The sequence below is a fragment of the Sorex araneus genome, chromosome 1 (assembly GCF_027595985.1).
Source record: "Sorex araneus isolate mSorAra2 chromosome 1, mSorAra2.pri, whole genome shotgun sequence".
Taxonomy (NCBI): domain Eukaryota; kingdom Metazoa; phylum Chordata; class Mammalia; order Eulipotyphla; family Soricidae; genus Sorex; species Sorex araneus.
In genome coordinates this window covers 242,817,518-242,835,736 of record NC_073302.1, presented here as the reverse complement: position 1 = coordinate 242,835,736, position 18,219 = coordinate 242,817,518, and the positions used below count along the sequence as shown (strand labels likewise).

General features: G+C 37.3%; 1 protein-coding gene across 1 annotated transcript in view; it reads right to left on the bottom strand.

The window, feature by feature from the left end:
- Positions 1–11,210, bottom strand: part of LOC101547660 (phospholipid-transporting ATPase IB-like) — a 151,961-nt gene extending 140,751 nt beyond the window's left edge. Inside the window, exons 1-6 of the mRNA XM_055127367.1 lie at positions 11,152–11,210; positions 10,884–10,983; positions 7,767–7,865; positions 6,471–6,516; positions 5,629–5,669; positions 4,548–4,621 (exon numbers count right to left, since the gene is read on the bottom strand). Of these exons, the coding sequence (XP_054983342.1) occupies positions 4,548–4,621; positions 5,629–5,669; positions 6,471–6,516; positions 7,767–7,865; positions 10,884–10,983; positions 11,152–11,210 (419 nt within the window). The remainder of the gene's footprint in view (positions 1–4,547; positions 4,622–5,628; positions 5,670–6,470; positions 6,517–7,766; positions 7,866–10,883; positions 10,984–11,151) is intronic.
- Between the last annotated feature and the right edge of the window lie 7,009 nt (positions 11,211–18,219).

The window sequence follows — 18,219 nt, the reverse complement described above, 5'->3', positions numbered from 1 at the left end:
CTTGAGCACTGCTGGGTGTGGCTCAAAACAAACAAACAAAAGAGAATCAATTTTTTCAAAACTTAAACAATTAGGACCAGAGAGATAGTATATTGTGCAGAGAGCTTGCCTTGCACACAGACAACCTTGCACACAGACAACCTGGCTTTCACCCCCAGCACCGCATATGGTTCCCCACATCTGCCAGGAGTTATCCCAGCCAAGTATAAGCCCTGAGCACTGCCAGGTGTGGCCCCAATAACAAACAACAAAAACAAAAAATAATTAACCAAAACCTTAAGACAACATAGTTGTTTAAAACAATTTTTTTTTCTAATTCAGGCAAGGAATGTGACTCAATAATAAAACTCTTCCCTTGCAATTGTGAGGACCAGGGTTACATTTCAAGTACCACAAAAAAATAATAATAATTTTGTTTTTTAAACTACAAAATTTTTTTAAATTATACTATAAATTATAAATTATACTGTAAATTATACTATTAAACTATAGACAATTTTAAACTATAAAAAATAAAGCACATTTATGTAATGGCATTTCCATCATTGGAGTTTCCCAAAAAAGAAAGAAAAAAGAGGAAGAATTACTGGTGGAAGAAATAATGACTAAGAAAACCTCAACCGAGGAGCCACATATCATATCCAAGAACATCAAAGAGTTACACACAGCACAACACATCATAATTAAAATGTTATGAGTGTTGGAATGATAGTACAGCCGGTAGGACGTTTGCCTCACATGTGGCCGACCTGGGTTCAATTCCTCTGTCCCTCTTGGAGAGCCCGGCAAGTTATTGAGAGTATCTCGCCCAAATGGCGGAGCCTGGCAAGCTACCCGTGGAATATTCAATATGCCAAAAAACAGTAACAGCAAGTCTCACAATGGAGACGTTACTGGGGTCCACTTGAGCAAAATCAATGAGTGAAAGAGATAATTTTTTAAAAAACACAAGAGAAGAGCAAAAACTTACAAACAAGGGAACCTCCATCAGACTCACAGCAGAGCTATGAATTAAAAACCTATGAGCCGGAAGGGTCTGTGTGATATACCTAAGGAGTTGAATGAAAAATACTTACAACCAAAAATAGCCTAACTAGGTTTTCGTGCAGATTCAGAGAAGTAATAACAATTTTCTAGACTAACAGAAGTTAAAGGAATATATAGCAACTAGACTAGCTCTGTAAGAAATACTAAAGGGTCTTCTATAAAAAAACAAAGCGACCCCACTCAGACTGGAAATTTGGATGTGCATTTCACGGCAATCTCAAGTCAAAAGTACTGAGAGGGGAAAATGGTAAATGGAAGCTGATCCCAACTCAACAGAAAGATAACCAGAAGAGAGAAGATAATGTGAGAAGGATAAAGAAACAAAGACAAATTGCAAAATAATAATAATAACAATAATAATAATAATAATAATACCAAACCCCACATAAAAACATTTCAAAGAGTTCTTTCTGTCAAAATTCATGTCAATTTCAGCAGACTAAACTCAGCAATCAGAAGACACAGAGTAAACAGATGGATCAGGATATAAAATTCAATCTTCTGCTTAAGGAGATCCACTCAACTTCAGTGATAACAAACTCAGAGCAAATCAATCATACAGGCAAATGGCAGCCTGAAAAAAGCAGAGACAGCCATACTTATATCTGAAAAAAAAAGATTTAAAAATTTAAAAGACTAATAACAGACAAGGATAAACATTATAATATATAATGATCAAGAGAACTTAACACCGATTAAAACATACTTGCACCAAATAAAGGAGCATAAAAAGTTATAAAGCAACTATTAATAGACCTAAGGAGAAATGCTAACAAAAACGAATAGTACTAGGAGACTCTAATACCTTACTGTTATCATTGGAAATATCAATTATATAGAAAATAAATAAAGGAACAGGAACCCTAATGGAGGATTAGAAGAGCTGGACTTAATGGACATTTATAGAGATTTACATGACCCCCAAAGCTGGATGCACATTCCTCCTCAATGCACATGGAACATTTCCAGAGATAGATTACTTGCTGAAGGAAAAAACAGGTTCATAAAATAATAAAGATAGAAATCATATAAAGCATCTTTTAAGATAACAAATGCAGGGTAAAAATCGACTACAAAAATATCAACTACAAAAAAATCAACTACAGAAAACAACTACAAAAAATCAACTACATATCCTCTCCCACCCCACCAAGACCTGGAGTCGCCGCCCATGAACGGCCCTTCTGGCTGCTGATTAAGCTGCTTAACGGCCATGATCCCAGAGATTCATAAACAAATCTCGGAACCCAGCGACTTTTGGCAGAAATGCGTCCGGACTCCCCATTAGGTTACCGGTGCTGGGTCATCCCAGGTGGGAAGAGGTATAGTCCTTCCACTTATTCCCCCTGGCGTTCGGTGTCCACCATCTTCCAGAGGCCATTGGACAGTCAGGTATGAACCAGCAGTGAGATACTTATGGAAAAAGGAAAGAGCTCAAATAGAAGTAAAGGAACTAAAGATATAGTTGCAAGTGTCAGTTGCAGAATGAAGAAGATAAACACCAAACCAGTGGATTCAATGATACAATAACCAGCACCAGCAAAATAAAATAAAATAAAATAAAAAAGACAATAGAAAACAGAATGAGAAAAAAATGAAGGAATATTCAGGATATTACTGAAATATCAGGGGGGAAATAATTTTAGAATCCTAGGAATTTCAGGAGGGGGGAAAAAAGGAAGAAAGGAAGAAAAGCTAGTTAAAGAAATAATATGTGGCCAACCCAAGTTTGATTTCCAGCATTCCATGGTCCCCTGAGCACTGCCAGGAGTAATCCCTGAGTATCTTCATGTGTGACCAAAAAACCAAAACAACAAAAAAAGCAAAGAACAAACAGCAGTAGCAAACAAACACCTCATGGACACATTGCCACAAATTTCTTCCTATCAGTAATTTCTCTGCAGTGACATGAATACCCCCATAAAATCACAGAGTGTCTGGATGGGTCAAGAAACAAAATCTACCTTTCTGTTTCTTAGAAGAGACACACTTTAACTCTCATGGTAAGCCCAGGCTTAGAGTTAAAAGCTGGAAAACAATTGTACAAGCTAATTACAGAATAAAAGTAGAAGCAGGGGTGGCCATACTTATATCAGACCCCAGAGTATTCAAGCTAAAGAAAATACTATGAGTAGGGCTGAGAACACTGGGGTCTTCTCCAAGTGGGGGCCAGTAGCATCGTCCCAACTCCTTACTTCCCTGAAGCCCTGGCAGCCACGCCTACCCGTCCACAGCCACCACCATATGAACTCATCCTGCAGCCTCTGGACTGCTCTGTCTCATGTGTGGTCATACAACACCTCCTAATTTCTCAATACTAAAATCCCAGTAGGAGCACACCAAATTATATGGGAAACATTGAAGCCAAATAAACTCAGCAAACAAGAGCAACAACACAGAAGGCCCAACTAGCAACAAACAGCTTAATAAATTTTTAGACAAGGATTAATCCCGTGACAATATATAAAAATTTTCACATTTAAAAAAATGATTTTTAGGGGCCGGAGCAATAGCACAACAGGTAGGGCATTTGCCTTGCATGTGGCCGACCTGGGGTCAATTCCCGGCATCCCATATGGTCCTCCAGCACCGCCACGAGTAATTCCTGAGTGCAGAGCCGGGAGTAACCCCTGAGCATCGCTGGGTGTGACCCAAAAAGCAAAAGGAAAAAAATGATTTTTAAACATTGATTTTAATACTGGAGCTTTGTTATCTAATCAATAAGTAGTTCTGACTTTTTTTCCCCGATGTTAAATTAAGGAATAAAAATTGTTAGTGATTTTTTTGGGTTTTTTAAAAATTATTTTATTGAGGCACCATAGTTTGTAATAACATTAATACTTTAGGATTAATGTACTGTACCACTCCCACCAAAGAGTGCCCCAAAACTTCTTGGCTTAATGATCATCTTTTGTCTCATTTTCTTTCTTTTTTAAAATGAGAGAAACAAAGTATATTTCTTTCAGATGTTCTGAATGGAATGAGTGTGCTATTTGAGTCTAGCAGTCTCCTCCAGGAGAGTAATTTGTACTACAGACTATGCTATATTGAAGACCCATGCCATCCCCCCATCTCTCTTCCTGTTCCCTAATTATGGAGGAGTCTAAGTGCTTAGGACAAAGTGAGTTAGGGTTTACAAGAATGCTCCAACATCATCTTTCCTTCCTCCTATCCAAGTTCCATAGATTCTGTGGATTTTATTTTATTTTTTTAATTGTTAGTGATTTTTAAAATGTTATTGGAAATTAAACAAACTCATTTGCTGTTTCTTGTGCTCTAAAGGCGGATTTGAATATCTACAACAGATATTCAAAGAATTGAAATGACCCAAAACACTGAGAATATTTATTCTCTGTCGCTTTACAGGAAAGGTGTGCAGCCATTCCTCTACAACATAGAGAATAGGATGGTAAAAGTAGTGAGATAACAACACCCTTCGGTTTTCTTAAAATTTTTAATTCACAGAAAAGATTTCTTACATGCCCATCAACAGAACCAACCTGGTAGAAATCACGACAATGTCTGCTGGAAGGAACTGCTCATTCGTGACCTTCATAATATCTCCAACTTCTACCTTTGTTACAAGGAGAAAGAGCACAGAGGTATCATTTTACTCGGGGACATGGGATTGGGGGCAACCAATACCATCACATCTCTTAAAAACAGTCTTTTCCTTCAATTATCCACTGGACCCCCAAAATAACTCAATTGTCCTTTTCTAAAGTATCAGACATATAAAGAGCTCCACTAGGCTGGGGTTGTAGCTTGGTAATAGAGCACTTAAGTGAGGCCCAGGGTTCTCTCCCTGGTACCAAAAATTAAATAATAGAATAAAAATTAAGTATGCCATTTGGGTGCACATGGCACAGAAAGGTCCAGAGAGACAAGAATTCTGGGCTCAGGCTCTAATTAATCCACTTGTTCTCCCAGTGGAAGAGATTGGGAATAAATTAAAATTACTCTTTCTGACCCTTCTGCTCAGTAAGAAGCTCACCATGGTGCCTTTGTTCTTCTCTGCCATTAAAAAGGTAGTACTATCTCTCAATGTTTTCTTTTTTCTCAAAATTCCAACAAGAGGAGAAAATCTCAATCAATGTATCCACCAGTTTTATCTCTCACGGGGTAAAAATATACTGGTGAATCTTCAAAATTAAAACAATCCTGAATCCATTCAAAAGAATTTAACATTGACCATTAATTATTTGATGATGAGGACAAATCAGTACCTAGCCTAAGTATGCCCTTAATTTCTATTCCAAGGGCAAATAAACATGATCACATACCCTAAGGTATTAGTTATTAAAAACCATGTCTTATAACCTCAGCAAGTTTGTGAAGCATTACTTTGGACATTCTACAGAGGGGCTAAAGAGAGAACTCAATAGCTGAGAGCAGATTTTGGTCCTCTGAGAACCTTAAGGAGTGATCCCTGAGTGCAGAGCCAGGAGAAAGCCGAGGACCACTGGATGTGCCCAAAAAAAACAAAAAACAAATGTGTGTGTGTATTTCATAAATAAAAACTTGTAACTTTAAATTTGGAAAGTGTTTATTACCATATTCAAAGCTAAAATATATTCTTACCTTTTCCCACCTGCATATCTGCCATTTCTTCTGTCGTAATACTGAAATATAGATAACTATATATTGTTTGACTGCATTAGGCAAAGATATATAATAATAAATACATAAATATATATAAACATATAATATATACAATATATTATATATAAATATGTATATAAATAATAAAAATATTCCCCAAACCTTGAGTGCTTCTTTATAAAGTATTCTCTTTGTTAATTTAGCTTTTATATAACCTAGAAGACTATGTACATAGTTTTCATATGAACTAAAACAAAATAAACAATAAATATACTTGAATGTAATATTTACAACATAGTGTAAAGACAGAAAAATTGGATAGATGGATGGATAAATCCATCCTACATGTATTAAACCATTTCTAGTCTTACGTAGAAAACTTTGCTTTTACATACCAAAATGCTGACTATGCTAATAGCCTTAAAAGCAATATATTTGTAATCAACCTGCAAAGTCAGCACATATTAAAACCTGGACTAAGAGAGAATACTAAATATTCTAATTTTTTGGTGAATACATGAAGTCTTCATATGCTAGATATTCCACCCTTTTTGCTAATTTTCTTTTATTCTAATTAACATAATTATTGCTCCTAACATATAAAAATTGAGTCTCTATGTGCTAATATATAATGAATATAAAATATAATGTCATATTTTCTATATTATATTTCTATATGTTAATATCTAACTAATTTAAAATTTCATTTTTTCTTTGTTTCTATATTTGCATAAATAATAAAATACTACAAAATATATTACAAAATATATTACTTGGTGAATCTGGGTATTTTCTTATAAGGAATATAAAGACTATCTTACTTGTTGTTGTCTTTGTGTTAATTATTTCGTCTGCCAGATGTCTTTTCTGTTGTAAAAAAAATACATTATATCAAAAGTTCAAAAAAGAATAACTCATCATAATATAAGTCATAATAGATTTAAGAATAGAGGTAGCAAACCTAATTGCAAAGCTCTTTGTAATTGATTTCAATATTGTTTGACTTCCTAAACACAGATGTAACCAAAGAGAGGCAATGTAGCCAAATGCCAAGTGTCTAGCCCCTGGAGTCAGTTTGTTTTGCTTGATATTCCAATTCTGCCATGCCTCAGTTTAAATGAATTCACAAACACCCACAAGAATACAAATACAATCATGTATAGCTCAGAGCCTACTTCATAGTAAAGTACATCTGAGGTGTCAGCATACTGTAATTTGTTTGTAATAAGTATAAGGGTATAGCAGAAAAACTAAGGACCCAATAAGCAATATTTAATTTTGTCCCAACTTAACCAAAGTCTCCTGATTATGATCGATATTCTTTCATATTGTAAACCTATAAAATGTCAATGAATGGACTTTGTAGATGACCTTGTTTTTACAAGATGGTAGGATTAGGGCCAAAGCAATAGTACAGCCGGTAGGTAGCCTACCTTGCATGCAACCAACCCAGTTTGATTTCTGGTACCCTGCATGGTCCCTTCCCATCCCACCTCCATTCCTCCAGGAGTGATCCTGGAGCACAGAGCTAGGAGTAAGCTCTGAGCAACATGAGGTGTGGTCCAAAAACAAACAAATAAACAAACAAGAAAGATAGGATTAGATAGTAGCATATGGATAACAATAGCTATCAATTTTAGTAAGTATTAGGACTGTAAATAAGGAACTCAACTAAAATGACCCCATCAGGTCAGGTAGTAACCAAGCAAACAAAAAATAGTAAACATCCCTCTTCTTTTCCCTTCCTATTAAAATCAGCACAGCCACTAAAAATTGTCCTATTAAGTGATAAATTCATAACACAATTCATATGCACAGCCCTTTTTAGACATTTAGTATTTTCACCTCCAGTTGAATTATATTCCTCAAGATACTATCAGATACTATCATCACAGCTCTTAGCATATAGTTATTTGTAACATCTATCTTGCTAGCAATCTTTCTAGCCACATACATATATGCAATATAAAACTTGGAACCTCAACATTTGAATTCACTTATTACACCAGCTACAAATTTATAAAATATACCAGTTTTAACCAACTGTTTGAAAAAAAAAGAGCAAAAATGCATCTCTGATAAGACATTATGAAGCAAGTTACTAACAGTAAACTCACATAGTCTTCTATAATTTCTTTGATGCCTGAAATTATAAGAATCACCAACAAAGGCAACATAGTTGTGTATCTTCCTGTTGGAGACACATCTGGAATTTGCTGCAAAACAGAGTTACCTATTAATGTTATGATAAATCCTTAATTTCTTTGGCCCAGGGCAGGACAACAATAGACACATTAAATATAAAAGAATAAAGACTAAGTTTATCAAAGCCAGCCCCTGAGTGTGATACTAAACATTGCATGATGAAAAGTCACTAGCCCACCTCCTTTAGTCATTATGTCATTTTTTAAGTAGTCTTCTTGAAACAGCTTATTTTCAGAATCAGAGCAACAGTTCAGAAGCCATTGCATGCACCTGACCTAATTTTGCCTTGCACTCACTTGATCTAATTTTGATCTCTGGCACCACATATAGTCCCCCCAAACACCTCGAGGAATGACTCCTGAGTACAGAACCAAGAGTAAGCCCTGAGCACTACCAACTTATCTTCAAAAGTAAAATCTAGAGAGTCAGCCATCTAACTGAATCTTACTTCTTTTTGAGACAGATAAGCAAAAATTGGATGTCCAAAAGAAAAATGTTTCCTAGGTAGGATGCTGTAGGATGACTCCCAACTGTCCAAAAAAGGAGACCTAAAGCTTTCCAGACTGGGGTGGATGCAAGAGTAAATGAGGTCCTAGACTAGACAGTTAGTTTTCCAGATTTAGAAAAGCTCCTACGTCTCTTTCTCAGTTCTGGTCTTCTTATTTATTGCTTATTATTTCTTTGCACAGTGCAGCAAAAAAAAAAAAAAAGTGTCTCTTTGAAGCTCCCAATAATACTTGTAAATTACTTTAAAAGGTGCTGAGGGGCTATTCCTAGCTCTGTGCTCAGGAGCGACACCTAGAGATGCTCAGAGGACCAGTTTGTGGTGCCTGAAGATGTAAACCAGAGTTGGTGAGTTCTAGGCAAGGACCTTAACCCCTGTGCTATTTCCCCAGATTTTGGGAGAAGGTAATAATACCTGACTTTGTATTTTAAATTTTTCTGTTTAGGTAGTTAGTACACAGGAGAAGAACATTTTTAATACATCTGGCAACTTGAAATAGTTCTCAACTATAAGTAAAGATGAAATATTGCCTTTTGCCACAACTTGGATGGAGCCAGAAAGGATTGTGTTAAGGTGTTAAGTGAAATTGGTCAAGAGAAAGGACAACTAACAGATGATCTCACTCAGATATGGTATATAAGTAAACAAAGCAAGGGACTGGGTGTTATCAATGACAACAATTCTTGGACTTTGAATATAGTGATGAAGTTGCTAGAGTCAAGGGAAGGAAGGAAAATAAAGGCTAGAAGTTATGCCAGGACAGTGGTGGAAGGTCTTAGGAGGTGGTGGAGGTGCAGTAAATATATATTCCATAAGCATGAATGTAAACACTATTGTAGCCATGTCATCTCAATTGAAAATTTTTAAAAAACAAAAAGATCAATTTAAAATAAAGAATAATAAAGCTAAATAAACATGAACAAAATGATCATGAAAAGTCTTGAATTTACTACTTTTGACATTTGGGGATTTGGGGAGGGTGCAGCCACACCCAGCAATGCTCAGGGCTTACTCCTGACTCTGAATTCAGGAATCACTCTTGGCAGTGCTTGGGAGACCACATAAGGTGCTAGGAATTGAATCGGGCCAACTGCATGCAAGACAAGTGTTTTACCCTTGTACTATCTATCTCTCTGGCCTTAAATTTAAATATTTTGAAAAGATGCTATTTCTGGAAGAAAAATGGTCAAAATACCCTAGAATTGGAATTGGCAATGATTTCTTAGAAACATGCATAGAAGCATAGACAACAAAAGCAAACATAGACAAGTGCTTATATAATAAACTAATATACATACACACAGTTTCTGCACAGTAAAGGAAACAACCACATTAAATATAATCCATTAAATAGATGACAATATTTTTAAACTCAATATTTGATAAGGTCACATAAAAAATTTTTACCACCCAATACTGAAACATATACAGAAAACCCAATTTTAAAATGGGGGAATATTAGACACACATTCCTCTAAACTCATACGAACTGGGGTTGTATGGTACCCAATGGTAAAGTATCAGTTTTGCATGTATGAGACCTGGGTTTAATCTCCAGGACAAAACAAAATATACAAATAGCAAATAGGTTCATGAAAATATGTTCAACTTCACTAATCACAAGAGTAATAAATACAAATCAAAATCACAAAGAGATATTATCTCAAATGGGGGGCTGGAGCGATAGCACAGCGGGTAGGGCATTTGCCTTGCACACGGCCAACCCGGGTTCGATTCCCAGCATCCCATATGGTCCCCTGAGCACCACCAGGGGTAATTCCTGAGTGAAGAGCAAGGAGTGATCCCTGTGCATCACGGGGTGTGACCCAAAAAGAAAAAAAAATGAGTGGCTATTATTTTTTAAAGGAAATTAGTTTAGCACAGACTGGAAAAACTGGAAACACTGTTCGCTACTGGAAGTATAAAATTAGAAGTCATTATATAAAACAGTATGGAGATTGCCAAAATAATTTAAAGTGAAACTATCATATAATCTAACAGTTCCATGTCTGGATATATTGCAAAATAATTTAAACCAGAATCTTGAAGAGATATCTGCAATCCTATGTTCAGAGTAACATAATTCACAGTAGTCCAGGTGTGGAACAATCTAAATGTTCATAAATAGATGAACAGAAAAAGAAAGTATAATATACAGGTGGCTATATATGTGTATATATGTATGTACACATACACATATAAGCTGGAATATTATTTTGCATTTAAAAAGAAAAATTCTGTGGCCAGAGAAATGTATAAGCTGGCAGGGAGCTTATATATGTTACAATAATATAATATCTTATTAATGATATAAATCAGAATAAAGCGTGAGCCAGTTAATCTACTGGCAACATCTTTTTTAGTCCTCAACACACTTTCAGTGTCTCAATGAATAGCATTGAAATCAAATTCCATTCTCAGTGTTTAAATATATTCACACATTAAATTCCAATTTCAAATTAGATGAGTCTTTTACATATTTTACTTCAAAGTTTTAATCTAATAGCATATTCAGAAATATTACCTGTAAGATAGATATGAACAAGAAGAAAGCATTGGCAGTCTTGCTAAACTGCAAATACAAAAAACGAGGGAGAAATGACCACTTGGTGTACTTGGCTGTGCTGAAGGTTAAAAAAAAAAAGCATTGTCAGTTAACATTATAAACTCTAAAAATACTAGAGGAAAATACAAAGTGTATTTTTGGGATATTTTGGGCCCGTTCACCAACACCACGGCCTCGCTCCCTGCCCCAGATGTGTGACCCCCCCCTCAGCCGTCACCCCACCTACAACACGGCATGGGGCGTGGCCTCTGCAACAGGGGGCGTGGCATCCGAAGTAGTGGGCATGGCCTACCCATTCCCAGCAATCTAGAGTCACATCTCAATCTTCAACCCCAATTCCGTGAGGAACATCCTAGTTATTTCAAACACATTACGCCAGTAGTCCACTAGTTTATTCCAATTTCCCCAAAATATTGGTGAACACAAGAAGCTATACAAGCCCAATATAAAAGATCACATTTTCCAAAAGCTTCGTGAGAGACAGCTCATAAGTCACAGAAGAACATCTGAGAGGAAGGACGTATTCTAGAAGGGGATAAAGGCAACCGCCATTGACCAAGCTCATCCAGAATCCTTTCTTGCAACAAGAGGGAATAGTGACAGTGAACTGGAATATCACACCTTCATACAACCACAACAACATGAAGAAACAGTGCAAATTCCCATCACGAGGAGAGGATAAAGAAAAGAGTCCAGAAGCCTCAATAGGCAGTACCCATAAATAGATCTCTCCGACAAAGAATTCAGAGATGAAATGCTGAAGATGTTCAATGAACTCAGAGAAACGGTGGAACAGCCATCCAGTAAATTAAAGGAGGACATGAAAGAAACAGTGGAACAGACAGCCAAGAAAATAGAGGAAGAAGTAACAATAAAAATTAGAAAGCTACACACAGAAGTGCCACAAATACAGGATTCGGTAGATGAAATAAAAAAACTCAGTGGGTGCCCTCAACAGTAAAATGGCAACAGCCGAAGACAGAATCAGTGAGCTTGAAGATGAGTTTCAGGAAGTTTACAGGCAATAAAACAATGGGAAAAAACCTCAAAATTGCTCTAGGGCGAATCAGAGACACAAGGGATGATTTCAAGAGGAACAACATTAGAATCACCAGAGTACCAGAAGGACAAGGAGATAACCCTAACGAAAAAGTTAGTTAAATAAATCATTGCTGAAAAGTTCCAGAGCTGAAGAATGCAGGCATCCAGATGGGTGCCAGCTAAGAGAGACCCTAATAAAAAGTCTCCAAGACATATCATAGTTAGAATGATAGATGTCAGGATAGGGACACAATACTGCAAGCAGCAAGGTCAAAAAAGGAAATCACATAAAAAGGAGCATCCTCGCGCTCCGCCGAGATTCGACCCGGGTGGCCATGCCTTTGCACAGCCGCTTTGCTGCTGAACGACCAGGATCCACAGCCAGCTATATTACTTCAGGTCCCAGCGAGTGCTTGCAGCCATGTCTCCAGACTGTGAACTAAGCTTTTGCTCCATGCTGCTCCAGGAAGAGAAATGATGCAATTTCCAAATTAAATCTCCCTGGAATTAATTACTAAAATACAGAAATCCTAAACCGCACGACCGCCACTACAGTTGCGCGACTTTATATCTCTTCATTCTCATCAGTGGAAAACTAATTATCAAATGTTTCCTTGTCAGTAGGGCCGTATTCTTGGGGGATAAACCCCAACAAGAATAGTGAGTTCTGTGCTGAAACTCCAACAAGAATAGTGAGTTTTGTGTTTAAATATGGAATGTAATCAAGGTAAAGAGAAAAGGAAGTGAAATTTATCAGTTATGCGGGTGGGGGGAGTTGGAGGGTGGGAGGTATACTGGGTTTTTTTTTCTTTTTCTTTTTTTGGTGGTGGAATATGGGCACTGGTGAAAGGACGGGTGTTTGAGCATTGCATAACTGAGACATAAGCCTGAGAACTTTGTAACTTTCCACATGGTGATTCAATAAAATAAATTTTTAAAAAAAGGAGCATTCCTCAGATTCATAGCAGACCTATCAGAAGAATCAGAAATGAAAGGGGGGACATCATAACAGAAACCAGTGAGATTCAAAAGATCATTAGAGACTACTTTGAAGGTCTATACGCCACAAAACAAGAGAACCTAAAAGAAATAGATGAATTCCTTGATTCCTACAATCTCCCAAGACTGAACAAAGAAGACTTGGAATACCTGAGTAGACCAATAAATGTTAAGGAAATTGAAACTGTAATCAAAAATCTCTCCAAAAACAAAAGCCCAGGCCCAGATGGTTTCACTGGTGAATTCTTCCAAACATTTAAAGAAGATCTGTTGCCAGTTCTCCTCAAGCTTTAAAAGGAAATTGAAAAAATAGGAACTCTCCCAAACAGTTTCTATGAAGCATACATCTCCCTAATACCAAAAGCAAATAAAGACACCACTAACAAAGAAAATTATAGACCAATATCCCTGATGAACACCGATGCAAAGATCCTCAACAAAATATTAGCAAATAGGATCCAACAACTCATCAAAAAGATCATATATCATGACCAAGTGGGAATCATCCCAGGGATGAAAGGATGGTCTAACATTCGGAAATCAATCAACATAATCCATCATATTAACAAAAGTAAAGATAAAAACCATATGATCATATCAACAGATGCAGAGAAAGCATTTGACAAGATCCAACATCAGTTCATGATGAAAACCCTCACCAAAATGGGGTTTGGAGGAACTTTCCTCAAGATAGTCGAAGCCATCTACCACAAGCCTACGGCAAGCATTATCCTCAACAGGCAAAAACTAAGAGTCTTTCCTCTAAGATCAGGCACAAGACAAGGATGCCCACTCTCACCATTGCTCTTCAATATAGTACTGGAAGTACTTGCGATAGCTATTAGACAAGAAAAAGAGATTAAGGGCATCCAGATAGGAAAGGAAGAAATCAAACTCTCACTATTTGCAGATGATATGATACTATATCTAGAGAACCCTAAAGCCTCTACTAAAAAACTCTTAGAAACAATAGACTTATACAGTAAAGTTGCAGGCTACAAAATCAATACCCAAAAATCCATGGCCTTCCTATACACAAACAATGAGGCAGAGGAAAGGGACATGAAAAAAGCAATCCCATTCACAATCGTGCCCCAGAAAATCAAGTACCTTGGAATCAGCTTAACCAAGGAGGTAAAAGACCTCTACAAAGAAAACTATAAAACGCTACTTCATGAAATAAAAGAGGACATGAGGAAATGGAAACATAACCCCTGCTCGTGGAAAGGGAGAATCAATATTGTGAAAATGGCAATACTCCCCAAAGCATTATACAGATTCAACGCGATCCCTATAAGGATACCCATGACATTCTTCAAAGAAACAGATCAAGCAATCCTAAAATTCATATGGAACAACAAATGCCCACGGATAGCTAAAACAATTCTTGGGAAAAAGACAATGGGAGGTATCACCCTCCCCAACCTCAAACTTTACTTACTACAAAGCAGTAACAATTAAAACAGCATGGTACTGGAACAAAGGCAGAGCTTCAGACCAATGGAACAGGATGGAATATCCCTACACACAATCCCAAATGTATGATCATCTAATCTTTGATAAGGGAGCAAGAGATGTGAAGTGGAGCAAGGAAAGCCTCTTTAATAAATGGTGCTGGCACAACTGGACAACCACATGCAAAAGAATGGGCTTAGACCTCAACCTGACACCATGCACAAAAGTCAGATCAAAATGGATTAAAGACCTCAACATCAGACCACAAACCATAAGGTACATTAAAGACAAAGTTGGCAAAACCCTCCACGATATTGAAGATAAAGGTATCTTCAAAGATGACATGCAACTGGCCAACCAAGTGGAAACAGAGATCAACAAATGGGACTACCTTAAACTAAAAAGCTTCTGCACCACAAAAAATACAGTGACCAGAATACAAAGACAATCTACAGAATGGGAAAGGATATTTACACAATACCCATCAGATAAGGGGTTGATATCAAGGATTTACAAGACACTGGTTGAACTCTACAAGAAGAAAACATCAACCCCATCAGAAAATAGGGCGACAGAAACTTTCTCAAAGAAGAAATCCGAATGGCCAAAAGACACATGAAAAAATGTTCCTCATCACTAGTCATCAGGGAGATGCAGATCAAAACAACAATGAGATACCATCTCACACCAGAGATTGGCCCACATCCAAAAGAACAAAAGCAACTGGTGCTGGTGCAGATTTGGGGGAAAAGGGACCCTCCTTCACTGCTGGTGGGAATGCCGACTGGTTCAACCCTTTTGGAAAACAGTATGGATGCTTCTCAAAAAATTAGAAATTTTTAGCTCCCATTTGACCCAGCAATACCATTTCTGGGAATATACCCCGGAGATGCAAAAAAGTATAGTGGAAATGACATCTGCACTTGTATGTTCATTGCTGCACTGTTTACAATAGCCAGAATCTGGAAAAAAACCGAGTGCCTGAGAACAGATGACTGGTTAAAGAAATTTTGGTACATCTATACATGGATTATTATGCAGCTGTTAGAAAAGATGAAGTCATGATATTTTCATATAAGTGGATCAACATGGAAAGTACCATGTTAACTGAAATGAGTGAGAAAGAGAGGGACAGACATAGAAAAATTGCACTCATTTGTGGAATATAAGGTAACAGTATGGGAGACTAACACCCAAGAATAGTAGAGATAAGTACCAGGAGGCTTGCTCCACAGCTTGGAAGCTGATTTCACATGCTGGGGGGAAAGGCAGCTCAGATAGAGAAGGGACCACCAAGTGAAGGGTGTTTGGTGGACCCGCTCAGGATAGGAGATGCGTGCTGAAAATAGACTATAGACCAAACACTATGGCCTCTCAATACTTCTATTGTAAACCACAGCACCCAAAAGGAAAGATAGAACAAATGGAATGCCCTGCCACAGAGACGGGGTGGGGTAGAGTAAGATGAGGGACGTGGTGTGGTGGGAGGGACACTGGGATCATTGGTTGTGGAGAATGGGCACTGGTGTAGGGATAGGTACTCGATCATTGTATGACTGAAAAGCAAGCACAAAAGTCTGTAAGCTGTAACTGTACCTCACAGTGATTCACTAATAAAAAAAATTAAAATACGGTGGGCAAAATGCCATTATTAAACACTGATTATTTTCTAAGTGTATTTGGTTCATTCTGAAAGCATCCATTGTCATTTGGAAAAACAGGAGAATGGTTTTTCAGGAATAAGTACTATGAATATGATACATATGGAAGATCAAAGATGAAAAGGTAGAGAGCCACATATTATCTAAATCCTGAGATGGGAAACACAGGAGGGCTGGAGATATGGCAAAGAGCAAAAGGTGCTTACTGACTGGGTTCAGAGTCCTGGCATTCCATATGGTCCCCTGAGCAAGGCCAGGAGTAATTTCTGAGTGCAGAGCCAGGAGTTAGCCCTGAACACACAGGGTGGTTCAAAAAACAAAAAAAAATAGAAGGGACTATTTTTTTTTTTGCCTTTTGGGTCACACCCGTTGACCCAAAAGTTTTTTAATAAAAAACTCCTGGCTCTGCACTAAGGAATTACCCCTGTGGTGTTCAGGGGACTATATGGGATGCTGGGAATCAAACCCGGGTTGGCTGCATGCAAGGCAAATACCCTACCCTCTGTGCTATCGCTCCAGCCCAGAAGGGACTATTTTTGATTTCACTAAGATTTATATTCATTTAGTCATTCAGCAAATGTTTATTGATAGTTTTTATGTGATAGTTACTGTGTTAGATCAGGAAAAACGCAAAGATCCCTGCCTACTTTCTGTTTTGCATGGGCTTGGGGGTAGAGGAGAGCGGGAGTGCCAGGGGTGCAGCCATCAGTGCTCAGATCTTACTCCTGGCTCTGCTCAGGGGTCACTCCTGGTGGGTTCAGGGGACCAAATGAAGTGCTGGGAATTAAATCTAGGTCAGTCACATGCAAGGCTAGTCCCCAACCCTCTGTAATATGTCTTCAGCTCTTCTTGCTTACTTTCTGATGAAGCCAAATAATAATCAATAAAGATAATAAATAAATTAGACATAGATATGGGCTACAAGAGTATAAGCAATGTGTGTTACACATATAATGATCTACGGTGCTTTTAATAGAACTACTAAAAATCATTTGGTTTGCAGTTCAAGAATAAGAGCCATCAGTTTTTCTCTCTACCCTACATTTGATCATAAAAACGTTGTAACTCCAATCTATACACAAATGACAAACAGAATCATCACTAGGTTGCTTCCTTTAATCTAACTAATCTAATAAATTTAACAATTAATAAAAACTAGAAATAATCTATAATTAATTATTCACTCAACTCACTTGTTTTTTATTTAAAATTTTAAAAATCTGCATGCTTCCCGAATTCTCTGTAAGGAGTGGCTGGTGGATAAAATGATAAGTGTTCAATTTTGCCTGGAGAAATAATAAAAACAGATTTTAAAAAAGTAATTTTCTCCTTTATAAATAAAATGGCCAAGTTGTTTCTATTTTTTTTTAATTTACTGGACCACACCTGGAAGTGTATAGAACTACTTTTGGCTCTACTCGGGGTCATTCCATGAGATCCTTAGGGGATTGTATAGTGCCAGGGGTCATACCCTGGCCTCTTGCATGCAAATCATGGTTTCCAATCCATTGAGCTCTCTCTCCAAACCCATCTTCTTAAATATTTTATATTAAACAGAAAATTTATGAAGTTATCCACCATCACTAGGAAACTATATATTAATAAATGTGGGTTACCATTAAAACAGACCTCATACATCTTCATGTATAAATATATTTTTAAATGACAAGAGCATTATAGTTCTTATTTTTTATCTTGTTTGCTAAACTCTAGTGGGACTAAGCCATGACCAGGCTTGTTAATAATCATTTTCATTTATAGTGTATTGTCAGAAATGTAGCTTAAGATCTTGAATGTAGTTGTTGAAACCTGAAACCTACTTAATCACCACTGAAATAATTGGCAATTGGTGTTTGTCTTAGTCTAACTGGGTTGTTATAACCAAAAAAAATGATAAGTGTTCAAGATATATCTCCAATGTGTACATTAGAACATGGAGATAGGGGTCAGAAAGAGAGTCAAAAGGTGAAGGGGCTTGCGTTGTATGCAGTTGATCTGGCTTGATCCCCAGCACCGCACAAGGTCTAAGTCCCCTGTGCACCACTAGGAGTCACCCCTGAGCTCTGCTGGGTGTGTCCACCCTCAATAAAAGCACTGTAATACTGTCTTTTTCTTTTTTTTCTCCATGAACAAGAAGG